Consider the following 15,765-nt stretch of genomic DNA (forward strand, 5'->3'; position numbering starts at 1 on the left):
TGTTTTCCAGAGTGCTGCAACCAGATGTTAAACTGGGTGTGGGTAGGATGGCTGGTTTAAGAGGCACAGTGCGTATGAGGCATTACCTGATAAGAGAGCATCAGTCCTCTCTCTCTGTCTCCTCACTGCTGCCCTGGTAGGTGGATGACTAAATAAAGTGGACTGGCACTCAGTTGTAACTTCTGCTGTGAGAGCACAGGCGATCTTGGTAAGAATTTGGCAAATTGTCTGTTTTCAAATCTCACAGGAGTCTAACTTGTTCAGGAACAAAGCAAATCTTGGACGAAGCTTTGTCTATGCCTGTGGATGAGCTTCTTCTAACAGTCTGTTCATTTCTTGGCTCCTTGAGTGGCTGCCTGCCTTGAAGTGCAAAGTCTTTGGGATGTCCTGCGTGCTTCCATCTGGCTGAGAGCGCCAGTTCCAGCAGAGCAGCAGCAATGCATGGGGACAACACAACTGTCCCATGGCATTTACCCCTCACATTTTACAGGTGCTCCTTAAAATGTTCCCACTTTCAGTATAAAGACATGGCGGGTGCCAGAAGGAGGGAGACTGGTAGCAAAACACACTGATTTGTGTGGTTTTCTCCTTGGAAATGCTAGTAGTACTCAAAGAAACGGTGCAAATCCAGAGCTTGTGTGAGCAGTGGTGTTTTAAATTTGCCTCTTGAAATCATTCTCATTAACCAAAACGTTTACAGGGGCACATAACGAGCTTTCAACACTCAAATAATTCCTCAGGCAAGAATCGTTATGGTCTTCCAAAATGATCCCTGTGTTAAGTGGCAATTAAAGAGCTAATTATAATGAGATGCTGTGGGATGAAATCAGCATCCAACTTAGAGTGACAACAGAAACATCCATGTAGATAAGCTAGAGGGGACACGGTGGGAGAAAGGGGAAAGTAGGGAATGCAGCAGCTATGCTGCAAGGAGGGGCAGCTGCATCACCTTGGAGCAGATGGCAACTAACTGGATGGTCATCAGAAGAGTCAGCCCTCAATGGAAAATGTGACGGCTTTTCTGAAGGCTAACTCTGGGATTTGCATGAACTTCTTCGGCCAAAGCTTTCAGGGCTTGTAGCTTTTCTGGAAGAAGATGTGGTTTGAGCGCTGCTTTCTGCCTTCCAAAATGTCAGCCGGTGAAAACACTGTTCACCCATCTCTGGCAACTGAAGGGGTGTAACATCTGCTACCTCAAAAAGGGCCATTTCGGTGGTGAAATTAATCTCTTCTGGCTGATAATGACCTTATAATGAGGCTTTCATATCAAAGGGGTGTGGGAGTGCAACAGTTTGAGTATCTATTTGCCTAACTGCCATTGGAGTAGCTGCATGTGAAGTGCACAGGTATTTTATTTGAATAAAAATTCTTGCCCTCTGATTAGCAAACACAGCTGCCCCGGAAACCTGCAAGTTGCGGAGCAGAAGTTAATTTTGGGTGGATAATGTGCTGCTCTGATTGAACACAGGAGCCTGCACACACCGGCATACGCTGTCCTGGCTGCTCTGGCATGTCTTTGGCCCTCGAGAGCAGCTAGGGTTTGTTTTCAGCAGATTTTCCCCCTCCATGATGGGTCTGGGCTTGCAGAGGAGGCAGGCCCTTGCAGTGAAGGGAGCGGATGGATAACTCCCTTCTCCCTCCCGCACAGTATTTTCATAACCTTTTAATGGCATCCCAGCGGAACAGGGACAGGATGGCTATTGCGCGCTGGCCACAGCCACTCTGTTTCTTCCAGTGGGGGAGGAAGCCAGGATGAGATTAGATTTACTTGTTTCCCTTTTCTGCTTGGAAACTTATTTGCGTTGCTAACGAGGTCCTCAGTTCAATGCCGTAAAAGGGATGCTGCAGGGAGGGGGACAAGGAAGCTTCCTCCCTTGGGAAAGGGCTAATGCAGTCCTTGACTCATATAAACTGCTTTTCTGAGGTCAGTGGGCTTGCAGTTAGTCACCCGTGATGGCAGGTGATACTAGTTGAGCTACTGGCACAGTGCGATGAGGCGGCAGGTAAAGCTGGACCCGCACCAGGACATTGCTTAGGAGCAGGGACATCTTCCCTGACAGCACTGCTTGATCAGCTGCAAGTTGCTGGGCACAATATGAGGGGGGGAACATACTGTGCTGCTCCCTGTGTAACACAGGGAGCAAACCTGAGAGCAAACATGGTACCATCTAATCTGTAAGAACAGGTTTCTTCAGTCAGACACCCAGGGGAACGCTCAGCAGCAAGGAGGAATTCTATCACCTGGATTTGAGCAGCTCCTGCAGACTTTTGCATATGAGGTTGGCTCAGTCTGTGACGAAGAGAGGTTTGCCTTCCAAGTACAGCTCTGAATCTGAACAGCAGAGAGCACAGCATGTTGCTTTGTGTAGAGATTTTGGTTTCCATTAATGTCCAGAGAAGAGATTCCTCATGAGAAGGAAACTGTAATTCAGAAAGGACTTGGTTCATTTATATTGGTTGCATTTAGCTGGATTTACAGACTCCCTCTTCAGCAGGGCTAAGTCCTAGTGAAAACACTGCAGGGTAAACGGATAGGAATGGGGGGGGGGGGGGGGGGGGAGAGAACAACAGAGACAGGTGAAACCGAGGTTCCTATGAGGCAGAAACAGTCGGTATTCCATGTATTTCTTAGCTATAGTGCTGCAGTGCTTTAGAATGCAAATTACCCCTTTAACCCACCCAGTTTAGCTCTATGTATTTTGCACATCTGCTTAATGAGATGGGAAAACTAGATGTAATGGTCGCTGCTGCTGTGAGGGGACGATTGGAAAAGGAGCCTTTTGTAATAAAAATAGTCCTGCCCTTTTGAACCTGATGAATTCTGAAGTCGATATGGGCATGTTTTTGCAAATGACAATTTAGTATTTGCAGCTGAATGATCCTAAACTCATTCCCGTAGCTGTTTCTTCGCAGCTCAGAAGTGGGTTTTACTGCTGTTGATACCGTTTTTTTCCAAAAGCTTTAAGCAATCTCTATTTTTCTGGTTTGGCCATTTGTTTCATAATTTAAAAGCTTTTCTCTTACCAGCCATATTTAAACGGTTTTGGATAACTTTGTTACATTTTACAGCTGCACAGCCCCGGGGCCCAGTTAGAAAGCCTTACTGATTTAGTTGGAGGAGGTGTGCTTGACCACATTTGTTTCTGTGTTAACTTAGGTCTTTAGGCCACTGCTGGAAAGGAGAAAACTGTAAATGCCAATTCCTCCCCCTCCTCTTTCTAGGTTTGATATAGTTTTTAATATTCATATGAATAGGAAAGGAATATTTAAAATTGTGACTTATTAAATTAGTGTGAATCAAATAGGAAGAGTTGTAACACAGTTATTTGAACAACTTCCAGAGGATGAGACTGTTCTTCTAAAATAAGTCATCCGTGTGACGCAACCAAAACCCTCAGCATTTATCTTACAATTTTGTCCTTGAGTCTCAGAGAAATGACCTTGAGTGAGTGGGAGACTGAGTTTGCCTTATTCTATAAAATCCCACACTTGGACCTTTTTAGAAGATATCCTCTTACTTTTTAAGATGGGCGCTCAAGGTACCATGAGTATCTTTATCTCTGAAGTTGTGTCACCTTGGAGACCTGGGTTCTGTCCCCCATTTGCTCAGCTCCCCTTGCTGGGGTCACGCTGCATCCCCCTGGGGCCTGGGAAGCTGCGTCGGCAGCTGCCATCCAGCTCCTCTTGGTAGCAATGACTCTCATTCTGCTGAATTTGTCTTCCCGAGAAACGGGGATAATACTTCTCAGCTTCAGAAAGGCTGATGTTGCTTGTTTCTCAGTCATTAGATTAAAACAAATACTAAGTAGAAATTTTCTTTAAAAATAGAGCTCGCTTCCTCAGGAATTTGCTTCAGTGGGGACTGTGAGATAGTCTCTCTCTAATGATTTATATGACAAAAATAGCTCTGTCCTATGTCTGCAAAGTTAGAAATGTGAGCCTGGAAAAGAAATCTAGCAGCTAACTCCTCAGCCTTACAGCTTGAATAAACCAATTGTAAACAAAATGAATTACAAAAGCAACTGAAAAACTGAACTTCCCTATAAATACAACGTTCTCTCCTCGGAAGTCTGAAAATACTCCGAGCTTTTTAGCATGACCCAAAGTGTACCGTATCCAAGCTTTTTTGGTCTAAGCAGGGAGCGAGTTCCAAAGCAGAAGAGTCCTGGCAGTGCCATGCCTTCTCCAGGGGACTCTCCCGCTGCCGAAATTGCACTGAGTCAGGAGGGACCCTGCGAGCAAGTGAGTCCCAGGCCAGAGAGGTCCCGTCTTTATTGCAAAATGAGGTCGTTGAAAGAACATGACCTCAAATTCATATTTAGACGTGTGACCTAGCAGTCACTGTTTGCCTTCAACACTGTTGATGATGCTCGGCTCACACGTAGTGACACTGCGTGAAGCCACCGAGGGCTCTGCTACGATGGGACTAGTGCCGAGATGTGGTCAGCGTGTTGGAACCCAGCACGAGTTAACTGGGCAGCGACAGCTCCCTCCGGGGACAGATTTCCTTTGAGCAGGAACTTGGATTCGAGTGCTTGATACAGTAATATGCAGTGCCTGCTTCCTCAGAGGCTGCGTGCCCTTTGGCTGTGGCTTTTATCTCTGTTTACTATAGAAATAGCTTCAGTAGATTATGCTGCGTCATTCAGTTCCCTGCCGTATGTTAAAGACAAAACAGAAAGCGTGTAAGTGCAAGAGAGTAGCTGTAATTTTTATAGCATAAGCAAGGCCATTATAAATTATACGAGGCAATGAGGATCTGAGGATTTTAGATCAAATTTAGCCACTTTATCTGGAGACTGAAGAAAAGAGAAAAATGTGCTTTTACTGATATTGCCAATTAGGGAGCTGCCAGGCAGCCAGTTAATAATCCAGATGCGCAGCAGAAGATGCAGCATCAGCAGAGGCTGTTTCTGAAGTGAAAGCAGAGGAGTGCTTTCCAGGGCACAGTAACTAGCCGGGGGAGCGCCGGTGGTTTCCTCCCAGCTATGGGCGTGAGTCGGGTATGGGAGATGTGACAAGAGGGAGATCCTGGGGTAGGTAATGCCAAACCAGAAAGGGATAAGAGCTTAGGAAAATTGCAGAGGAGGATGTAATATAATATGGCAATGGAATATAAAGAACAGTTGGCTACTGTTGCAGAATGCAAGAAGAAAATACAGAAATGCAGAAGCCTGGGAAATTGTATCTTGGCTTCGAATCAGGCATATTCACAGGCATCCATGGAGTTGATGGGCTAATTTAGAGACAGTTGAGACCAAAGGCTGGATGAGTCATGGAAATGGGTTGTAGCACCTTCCCCTTTTGTCGCTAGCTGTAATGTGTCTGTCACAGGGATGTCAGCCCAGTTCCTGCTGGAAACTGCATCATTGCTGGCACAAGACCCACTGCAATGACCCTCGCATGCCTCAAGGGGCCAGAGCTTGGGACAGAGGCGCTGGGGGCCCAGGCTTCTTGCTGACCCCCTGAAGCGCAGCAGGAATGATCTGGGAGAAGGGGATAACCTTTCCCTACTCCAGACAAAGCTGTCTGGGCACACTGCTACTTAGGAATTTGGGAGAAGGGATTGAAGAGATCAGCACATGCGCCTGGGTGGGCAGCTGGTGGGGCTTAGCTTGCACCTTTGCCATCAGCAGGAAGCAGAGCTCAGCTCAGGACACTTCAGGCATTTTCTGCACTTGTAACGAGGCACGACACCGACACCGACTCAGTCCTAGAGCTAGAATAAATACGGGTTCCTACAGCAAAGTCAAAGCTAAAGCTAATCCTTGCTGCTGAAATACTATGAGGTATGGGGCCAGCATGGCAGAGCTGTCCTGCCACAGAGCAAACTGTCCCTCTCACCTGCACTGCATGTCGAGTCTCTGCTGGGACACAGCTGGGGGCAAAGGCAGGTGAGCAGAGTTTGCTGCTTTCTGCTTTGACAGCTGGGATAGATCTGCTTCTCAGAGCCTGGCTTGCAGTCCCAAATAGGGGTATTTATCCAGTTTTTTTTCCCCCCATGTGCCACTACACTGCTCAGGGTCTCTGCATCAGTGCCCACTGGCCCTTCATCTCTCCCAGGTGCAGGTTACAGGTGACAGTCCTGCTCCTGGTTGCCCAAACCTTCTTGGATAAGACCTCATGGATTTGCCTCTTCAGGGTACAAAGGCCAAGGCAGAAAAAGGCCTGAAAAACCACAGAGGGAAACTGCATTTCCATGAAACCTGCAAGGAGACAAGCATGTTGCTAGAAATGGCTCTGGAACAGTGAATCTGAGGTGCTTTTGTTGGAGGGATGATGCTGTGGCGAACGAAGCTAATCCTGTCATGACGAGAGAAGCTGGACCTTTATGGGCTGCCAACAGCAGTGGGGAAGCACCAGCTACAATGGCTTGCCATTTATAAAAACATCTGGGGATAAGAAGCTTATTTTTAGGCAGAGTGGTAGCCGGCTGTTCCAGCAGGCTCAAGTGATGATGATAAGGACTTGGCATATGAACAGCAGAGTAAGACATCTCATCTTATCTTGCACCACCACTTTTCTCCTCGCTTTCCCCCTTGCAGCAGAAAAAAGCATTGCCAATTGCTTTAGGAAGATTCAAATGAAAATCCTTTGAAATAGCCATCAGATTTCTTTCCCTTCTTTTCTTTCTCCACTTTTTCAGAGTGATGCTCTTCTCTCTTAACTTTAAGGCATGAAGCAGCTGAAAGGCTTTAACTAGGGTTTGGAAGACACATGCAGATGTGGCATTTTGAATACCAGCAGCCCTGGTTCTGGTTTGTCCGAGAAGCTGCTGAACTGATTTGCAGTGCTGGAGGTAGATTTTGCTACTTGCTGGGCTGGTTGTAATGATTCAAGCGAATGCTCTGGATGTGGCTGATGTTATTCCCGATGTGTATTAACATCAGTAAGAACAGAAATCCATCATAAAATCATATTCTGCAAAAGCAGTGTTAATTACCTTGTTTTCTGCATAGAAATTTTGCATTTGCAAGCCTTGCAATCTGCATTGCAGCCATTACATGTGGGAAGTATGGAATGTGTCTTATCAGACACAGAGCGTGCACAGCAAAGGACATCCGAAGGTTATGTTGTCATCATGTCAAATGGGTCTGTTTATTCTGAGTGCTGTAGAAGCAGAGCTTAATCAGAGCATCAGCCATATGCAGATTTGAAATTAGATTTTACAATAACCACCTGTCTGCTGGTTTGAATCCATCATATTCTTTGGGTTAGAGCTGTTTGCTTAGTGAATGTATTTGCTGAGAGACACTAATCTAAAAGCCTTCGAGCAACAGTGTAAAAGGCACTTAAATGCATGTGTATGTATGAGTGCGCAAGGGAAGCACATCTATCTTACGGCTTTGTACTACAGTCTGCTATGGGGGAACGTGGGGGAAAAAAAAGGCATTTTTCCATGTAAAAATCAATAGTACTAGTGAACCCCCCTGTAAAAGCTCTTTTGCTCTTCTTTTTGGGTTCATAATACTTACATGTGTCAGCCAAAAAAAAGTTGGTGACAATTGATGCAGCATGGGATCCTCCTTTCTCTTTCCTAAATGTTTTTAAAGGAGTAAGTACAAACATGCACATAGTGTTTATATAGCGAGGCATGCCATAGTTCTTGTGACTCACAGCATTCTGCCTTTAAGGAGTCAAAAAAATCTGTCTGAAAAGTTTAAGCCTCTCTCCATTATGTTGTAACATGGAAAAAAAAAAAAATCCATGTGTTCACTTATCGCAAGCTGCATCAAGGCGGTGGTGAGTCAAGATAAAAAGAGCAACAATATTCAAAGTAAAGGCTGACATTTTAAACACTGGCACTTGGAAAGAAGTGGAATTAAGAAGAATTGCAGAGCAAAAACTGACAAACAACTTGTACCGCAGTTTAATCATATGCTCAAAACTGCCTGAAACAAGTAAGTACTACAGGTCTTTTTCTTACTTATCTCCACTGTGGTAATTATTCTTCTAAAGCGGTAGCTGCTCTCCCTGGGGGAAAAAAAGAATTTATTTTTTTTAACTCAGAGTATGGCCCTTCCCACAGAAGTCAAGGGGAGTTTTTCATTGAATTCAATGAGAACTTAAACGGGCCATTAAATGAGATCAGTAACGCAAGAGCTTTCCAAAGCCATCCTGCCCCAGAGGCTCCCTCCTCGCCACAAGGAGCAGTAGCGACCTCTGTTTTTAGGCTGGCCAACGCCTGAAGCTGTACGCATCCCCTTCTCCACAGTGAGAGTGTTTTTGCCATTCACCACAGTAAACTGAAATGAAACGGGGCTGTTGTGAGTCAGGGAGGTGCCCTGTAGCACACAACTGCCGTCCGTCCAGCTGGGCTGAGCCGTAAAACGCTGCCTCTTGCCTCTCCGCCTCTATCCAGGGTTTAGTGTAAATCCATGTGCTAGGAAGGTGCCAGAAGCGTAGCTGGAGAGTTTCCTCCGAAGCCGAGGGCAGGAGCCTTTGTTTACAGCAGTGCATAGGGAAGCCTGTAATTTGTGTGGTACCAAGGTGGTGCTCAAGAGGAACAGCCCCAAATCTTCACCTTTCCTGTGCTTTCCCTTTCCAAGAGTTTGACCTCAAAAGAGACCACTTTCCTACTTGAGTTCCCCAGGTCCAACCACCCATGCGGTGGGATTTGCCCGAGAGGGTCCCCTCACTGGGCCACGTCTCCTCTGGCTAGGATAGGACCTGATATGTCAGCACAAGGACGTGAAGCCGAGCAACACGATGCTTACTGTGGTCTGTGGGTTAAAAGCTCACTTCTTACTCCAGCTTCTCATCTTTGCTTGGGGAGATGCGAGTATGTTATGTTTTAACTTTGTTCATTCAAGCTCATAAAACAACCGCATCCCTGTTGAAACTCTGGTGTGCTTATAGCACCTTCTCATACAGCGAGCTCTTTGGAGGAAAACGCTGCTATAAAAATTGCTTTATCAGACAAGGCCACCGCTCTCACACCCGCTGCTGCCGCTCCACACGTACGTGCCTCTGCTTCTACCGGCACCTTCCCCGCCGCCGGCGGCTCCGCGGGGGCCGCGCCGTGCCGTGCCGTGCCGTGCCGTGCCGTGCCGCCCCCCGGCTGTGTCCCCCGGAGGCCAGGAGGGGTTTCCAGCCTTGAATTTCCGCGCCGGGCCCTCTGGAGGTCAGTGTTCGCCCGCGCTGCAGCGGACCTGTTGCACCCGCGGCTCGCGCCGCGCCGCGCAGCCCCGCGGAGGCTCCGCGGGCAGGGCCGGGCAGGAGCCCGCCTGCTCGGAGCCTCCGCCAGCCCCCTCGGAGGGCAAACCCCGCGCGCGTTTTACCGACCCGATCAGCCCAGGGGGACGGCGGGGCGCGGCGGGTCTCCTCGCCCTGACGGCGCCCTCGGCCACCGCGGTGCCTGCGCGGCCGCGGAGCGCCGGCGGAGCCGCTCCTCGCCCGCGGGGCGCTGCGGCCGCGCCCCCCCCCCCCCCGGGGCGGTGCCGCACCGCGGGGCGTACCGCGGCGCAGCGGGCGCGGGTGGAGCAGCGCGGCGGGAGGCGGCGCGCGCGCCCCGCGGTGCGCCCCGCGGAAGATGGCGTACATCCAGGTGGGTGCGGAGCGGCGGCGCTGCGGGCCCCCGCGATGATCCGCGGCCCCGGGCGGGTGGTGGTGGGGATGTGTCTGGGGCGTGTGCGGGGGGACCCCCTGCTTCGTCTGCGGGACGGGTGCCGGTGCCGCGGCGGGGCCCCCCCCCCGTGCTCCTTGCCCGGTGCTGGTGCGCAACTTCGGGTTAACTTCTGGGGAGGAGTTCCCGGCGGCAGCGGCAGCAGCCGCCGGCGAGGGGGGCAGGCGGGGCCGGGGCAGGAGCGGGGCTTGCAGCCTGCTGTTCGCGAGGCGCCGGGGTAGGAGCGGATGCCCGCGGCGGCCGGCGAGCAGCCCTCAGCCCTCTCTCCTCTCTGCCGGGGGGAGCGGGCTGGCCCCGGGTGCGTGCGAGCCCGGCCCGAGCCCGCACAAGGATTTCTTGCGGGGAAGGAGGATGCTAAACCGCGCGGGCAGACCGAGATGCGCTGGGGGCTTAATCGGCCCTTCCAGCCCGGGCACAGCCCGGCGGGGTGGGGGGCACAGGCGCCCTGGGCTGCGGCGAGCCCCAGCCTTCGGCGTGATGGATGGGACCCCCCCAGCAGCGTGAGGCTGAATTAAATTTTGGGCTGGTTTAAACCCTGCGCGATTTTCCCCTCCGGCCCTGCAGTTGCCAGCTGCCTGTTTTCCATCTGTAGCTCCGAAGGCTGCCGCCCAGTTTTAAGATAAGCCCGAGCGGAGCATTTCCAGCTGTGCGGGGAGTCCGGGCGCTGGGGCGTTGATAGAGACACCCGCTACCAACGCCACCCACGACCCCCCGTCCCACGGGGCCGTGTCCACCTCCAGCCGCCCCGCCGTGCCCCCGCGGCCCCCCTCCCGCTCGGGGCAGAGCCGCCGCGGCGCCCCGGGGGTGGGAGCGGGGAGCGCGGCGGGCGCTGCTCCCGAGGGGGCGGGTGGAGCCGCCCGCGGGTGAGCCCCGCCGGAGGTGGCGTACGGCCGGCTGGGTGCGGGGCTCCCGGGGCCCCTCGGCTCGGCGGGGACCCCGACTGGGGCCGGGCGGGCCTTCCGGCAGCGCCGCCGTCGGGACCCCCGTGTGCGAGGTGGGGGTACCTGGGTGGGGACGAGGGCAGTGGGGACACTGGGTCAGATTGGGGTGGTGGGAGGCCACCCACGGGTGTGTGGCTGGGGGGACCCCACTGTCCCTAGGCTGCGGCATCCGCTGTGGTGGGGCTTGTGAGCCTTCCCTGGGGGTGTAACTGCAGGGGCACAACACGGTCCATCACCAGTGGAGACCCCACCCTGCTGCAGCATCCCTGGCGACACTGCCATGGCAGGTAGTTGTAGCTGGTCCCTTGACCTGTTTGTGACAGGTGGCTGTGCTGCTTTGGAGTAGGCGACCCTTCCCGTGGGCCTCGGCAGACTGGGGTGCTGGGCTCCTGCAGCAAGGTGTGAAGCGGAGATGTAGCCCTGCCTTGCACCTGACTCCAGGTGAGGGGATGTGCCTGGGACAGCCGCAGTCGGCCCTTGGCAAGGGTTCGCTCGTGGCTGGGGGCTCCCAGCCGCGTCGTCCTCTGCTCATCCGGCTTGGGACGACATGGCAGGGCATGACGGTGTCTCGCCCTTCTCCTGGGGTTGATGAGTGCGTTGCAGCAGCTTTGCTCCCTGGGATCGCCCAGCGCCTGTTGGCTGTTGCATCCTTCTCTAAACCTCTGCCCTTCCCCAGCCCCGACCCTCCTGCGTGGTGTGAGCGAGGTGGATGCACACAGCTGGTCGTGTTTGCTCTCCTTTCATAGGTCCCTGCATTTAATCCCTATATGGCACTGGTTACTTGTTTACCTCTTCTGCACTGTAATATTTAGTTCTCATTTCTGTCCTCCCATTTCCTGGCGGAGATTTGCGGGTGGTCACAGAGGCACTTTTTTATGGTGCTGTGTGTGCTCTTGGGGCTGGTGGCACACAGGAGTGGTTTCACATCACCGGTGGCTGATGGTAACCAGGAGGGCTGTTTGACACAAGCCTACCATGCGTCCCTGCGGGCCATTCGGAAATGCCACTTCCTTTGCACAGCACGTGCTACAGCGTTCGATCGTGTGGCGCGGATCCAGCTGCTTCGTTTTAGAGAAATTTAAATATTCTTCTTGCAGCTTTGCTAAACCACTGTGGCTTTGGCTGCCGTGGTTTGGCTGCAACTTTGCAATAATAAGGAATGATAAAGCCCTTTAAACCATTTAGGATTTTCTTGAAACAGTTGGTCCATAGATATCTGGTAATCACTGTCTTGTTACATCGCACTGCAGCATTTCCAGTCTCCTAACTTGTGTTTCAAACAAGTGGTGGCCTTTTCACCGAGCACTGGTTTCCGAGAAGTTTAAAAGGGAGGCTTGGGCTGGAACGTGGTCCATGGGAGAGTTCTTGGAACTAAAGGCAACTTCTGCATCCCAGCTCCTTTATAAAAGGCTGCTCTTGTCCCTGTCATGAGCATAAAGCTAGAAACCAATTTCTACATGTGGAAGAGTAGAGAGAGTGGGGGGGGTTGTGTGGGTGTTTTTGTTGTGTGGTTTTTGTGTTGGTTTTTTTTTTTTTTTTTTTTTTTTTTTTCCAGGGATTCTCTTTATAGAAAGACAGCCGGGACAATTAGGAAACTCTTAGACATTAGACAGAAAGTGATAAGAAAGACATTTCAGCAGGCATCTGAAATGCTACTAAGTCTCCAGTTATCAACAAAGTGGGTCAAGTATAATGTTCCAAGGGCAGCTTTGTGAATAAAACACTGGCTTGCGATGATTATTCCTCTGCTGTAGATTTTCTCCGTGACTTGGGGGAAGTGGCTGCAGTGCAGATTTTCGATCTGGAGTGCATGACTCAAGTTTTAAGCACTTAACTTCTATTTTTTTGTGTTCTTCAAGTCACATCTGAGGATGAGACTGAAGGTGCCCAGCTACCTCAAGTGATGTGAACATAATGGAGAGTATTCTGAGTCTGTGCCCCTTCTGAGAAATGTTGCTTTTAATGAGTTGGCATTGAAACTGCTTTTATGTGGGCTGAATCTGGAGGAAAGTCTTTTTTTCCACTGTGGCATCTAACTGGAAAATTTGGATATGCTTTGCTGTCAGCAGCAAGTAGTTGCTGCAATTAGAGATGGGTTATTAAAGAAAAGAAAATAAGTGGTTGCACGTGATACCCTGTTAGCAAGGGGCAATGAGCAGGATTTTCATGCTCCAGGATGGTTTGGGAATTCCGCTCCTGGGGAAGGAGGAGCAGAGGGAGCTTGGTGGGGAGGGACTGGAAGCAGCAGAAGCTGATGCCTGGTCAGGAGGCCTCTCCTTCCTCTAACATTTTCAAAGTACTGTCTTGCCAGAAATCCAAGCTCATCCCAGGCCGGGACATGTCATGGCAGAAAATTTAAAGTTATTTGAGCATTGCTAACCTGTTTTTGTCTTTTTCATTTTGTTCCCCTTGCTTCATCCTGGATGTCTAAAAGGACAGTTGGAACCAATAAATGAGGTGAGTTAATCTGATGATTCACTCTCCGCTCTGTCTCCTCGCTCCATCCTGAGGGGATTGTCTCGTATTTTCTGACTCTTTACTGATGTCCTAGATATAAGTAATGCACCACATTTTGGGCTGGTAATTTTTTTTTTCTTCAATGTTCAGATTTTGTTTATGGAAAAAACTCTGTGTTTTACTGGAGCAAAAAGAAATGTTCTGGTGGAGTCTCCTCTGCAGATCTGCGTTCCTCAGAGGAAACGTTCCTCAGATAGTGCCTTTGTATTTGCACACTCGTGAATACTGCAAATGTTTCAAGTATTTTGGGGGGGGTATCTATGGAGAAATTCTCACATGCTTTATTTCTTCAGCTTCTTAGGAACATTTCAAGGTCATATACAATTGTAAAGCGATTCGACCCTGGATGTGCACGTGCTGTGCTCTTGGCAGCTGCGTGCCTCTCCCCCCCCATTACTACAGAGTGATGCCCTTTATTAGCAGTGCCCTTGTGCAGCTTAATGAGCCTTCTTACAAACTGCAGAAGTTGGAGCTGGCGTGGGTGGGAAATGGGCTAAGGTTTGGCTTTCTGCTCCTCTTGAAGCAAGCAGAGCTTTGAAGTGGAGGGAAGGCCGTAGGGATGGCATGGAAATGGGGCAGCAGCCTGTTGCCCCTCCGATGGGGTGCTCGCACCCCGTGGTTGTAACAGCAGAGGAGCACTGTTACAGGTGATGCTGCCAGTGCCACCATGGAAACCTAAGAAATGAAATACTTTTCTGGGTCAAGTAACTTCTTTAAAGAAAAAAAATCATTGAAGATTCTTCATTAAATTAATCATCATAGCAGAGGGGAGGCATGTGGATAGCATGCTTTTGCTAATCCATTTTAGTGGCAAGTTTGTCGGGTTGTAATGCTGTTATGTGTATAAATCATACAAATATTACGTGCTGATACGTCTACAGGGACGAAATGTGTTCACGTTGCTGTGTTAAGATTTTCAAATTAAATAGACCCTTGATGGATTAAATTGGAGCTTTCACTTACCTTCTGTTTTTAATTCCTTCTGTTGTACATTTCCCAATCTATTAGTTTGTTGATGTGTGTGAAAGTATAAGCATGTTTCCACTCTAGCATATTGCTATGCCATAGTCTTTTGTAAATCACCCTCTTGCCAACCTACATAATAGTACATCGCTACTAGAGGGAAAATACCTGCAGCGAATGCTTATTTTCCTGCCTTGTTATGGCATCAGTGAAGTTGGGCTGGTAACTGCGTAGCACTTGTCTGTTGATATAGATGGAATAAATATAGTTCTTAATGTTCTGTTGCAGAAACACAAACATAAATACAGCTGAATGTTATTTCTCAATAGCTATTGATGGGTTGTAATCTTGTACTTTGGTTTCCAATGGCTTCAGGGTCTGCTCGCTAGAATCTCGGATCTCTTGCTGTGCCGGTGGACTTGTAGAAATTGTTGTCAGAAGTGTTTCGACTGTAGCTGTTGTCAAACAAATGAAGATGAAGTTGAAATCCTGGGACCTTTTCCTGCTCAAACTCCAGCCTGGCTGTAAGTTTAGAATCATAGAATCATAGAATCATTAAGGTTGGAAAAGACCTCTAAGATCATCAAGTCCAACCGTCGACCCAACACCACCATGCCCACTAAACCATGTCCCTAAGCGCTGCATCTACACGTCTTTTAAATACTTCCAGGGATGGGGACTTAACCACTTCCCTGGGCAGCCTGTTCCAATGTTTAGCCACTCAAATTGTGCATCATTTAGATGCACAATTTCATAGCTTTAACTGAGGAGTAGGACTCTTCAGCTGTGATGAGAGTATTGATATGAAATGGCGATAGGACATTCAGAGGACACCACGTAGAAAGGACAAACCTCCTGCTGAGGGTGGGAACGTAGGCTACTCAACGACAAGGTGAAAAAGGGCAGCCCTGTTAGCTCAAATAGTAAGGTTAGTCTTTGTAAAACGCTTTTCTGATGAGTAAGACAGAAGCTATTTTGTAAGCTAACATAGCAAGCTGATAAGTGGTTTAGCTGTGCACCCTTTTCTAAAGATGCTTTTCATCTTCAGTCCTATTTCCTCTTCAAATGGACCAGCCCTTTGGAGCACTTCAACTTAGCTGAAATGCTGATGAGGTTGTTTTGAAACATTTTCTTATCCTAGCGTAAAGGTGGTTATCATATAGGCAAATGAAAGGCCTACCGCTTGCGTGCTTTAAAGGGGAAATTCATCTAAAGTTTCATTTAGCAAGACTTGATCTCCTGCATCATCTTAGTGCTCTTTAAGATTTCCTCTTGAATCATTAAAGAACAACAGCGGCAATGCCGGGTTTTATCTGGCGCTTTGATTAGTGTTTTTGCAAATCTCTTACAAAGAAAGTCAGTGAAGACTTCCCTGTTTTAATCCCTCTCATTTGGGAATCTGCAGCAGAGGTGACCCCGTGGAGGCATTACTGAAACCAAGAAGGGAGCAGAGGTCTCCTGTCTTTTAGTGTTTGCTCTGTCGGCTGGGCTGGGCTGTCTTCTGTGAGAGCAGATCGTTTGATGGACACAGCTTCGGTGTGTCCAGAAGCTGTGGCACAAGAGATGCCTATTTAGTGCCTCATATGATGCTCAGAAGTTGGTACCTAGGCACTGAGACATTCAGTTAATTTTATCTACTCCTGTGAGTACCTACTGTTATTCTGTGTCAGGTCTGGAAGGTCCATGTCTTGGTAATGCATGAAATAAATTGTCTCATGT

At 49.4% G+C, this 15,765-nt stretch overlaps 1 protein-coding gene across 2 annotated transcripts in view; it reads left to right on the forward strand.

Annotated features, from left to right (window-relative positions):
- Positions 1–9,498: 9,498 nt before the first annotated feature.
- The window catches only part of SYT17 (synaptotagmin 17), a 40,010-nt gene continuing 33,743 nt past the window's right edge, over positions 9,499–15,765 (forward strand). For both annotated transcript variants that reach the window (XM_076351228.1, XM_076351229.1), the window contains exons 1-3: positions 9,499–9,547; positions 13,006–13,023; positions 14,422–14,570. In XM_076351228.1, the coding sequence (XP_076207343.1) occupies positions 9,533–9,547; positions 13,006–13,023; positions 14,422–14,570 (182 nt within the window). In that variant the 5' untranslated portion in view covers positions 9,499–9,532. The remainder of the gene's footprint in view (positions 9,548–13,005; positions 13,024–14,421; positions 14,571–15,765) is intronic.

This window comes from Aptenodytes patagonicus, chromosome 13, assembly GCF_965638725.1.
Source record: "Aptenodytes patagonicus chromosome 13, bAptPat1.pri.cur, whole genome shotgun sequence".
Classification (NCBI taxonomy): Eukaryota; Metazoa; Chordata; class Aves; order Sphenisciformes; family Spheniscidae; genus Aptenodytes; species Aptenodytes patagonicus.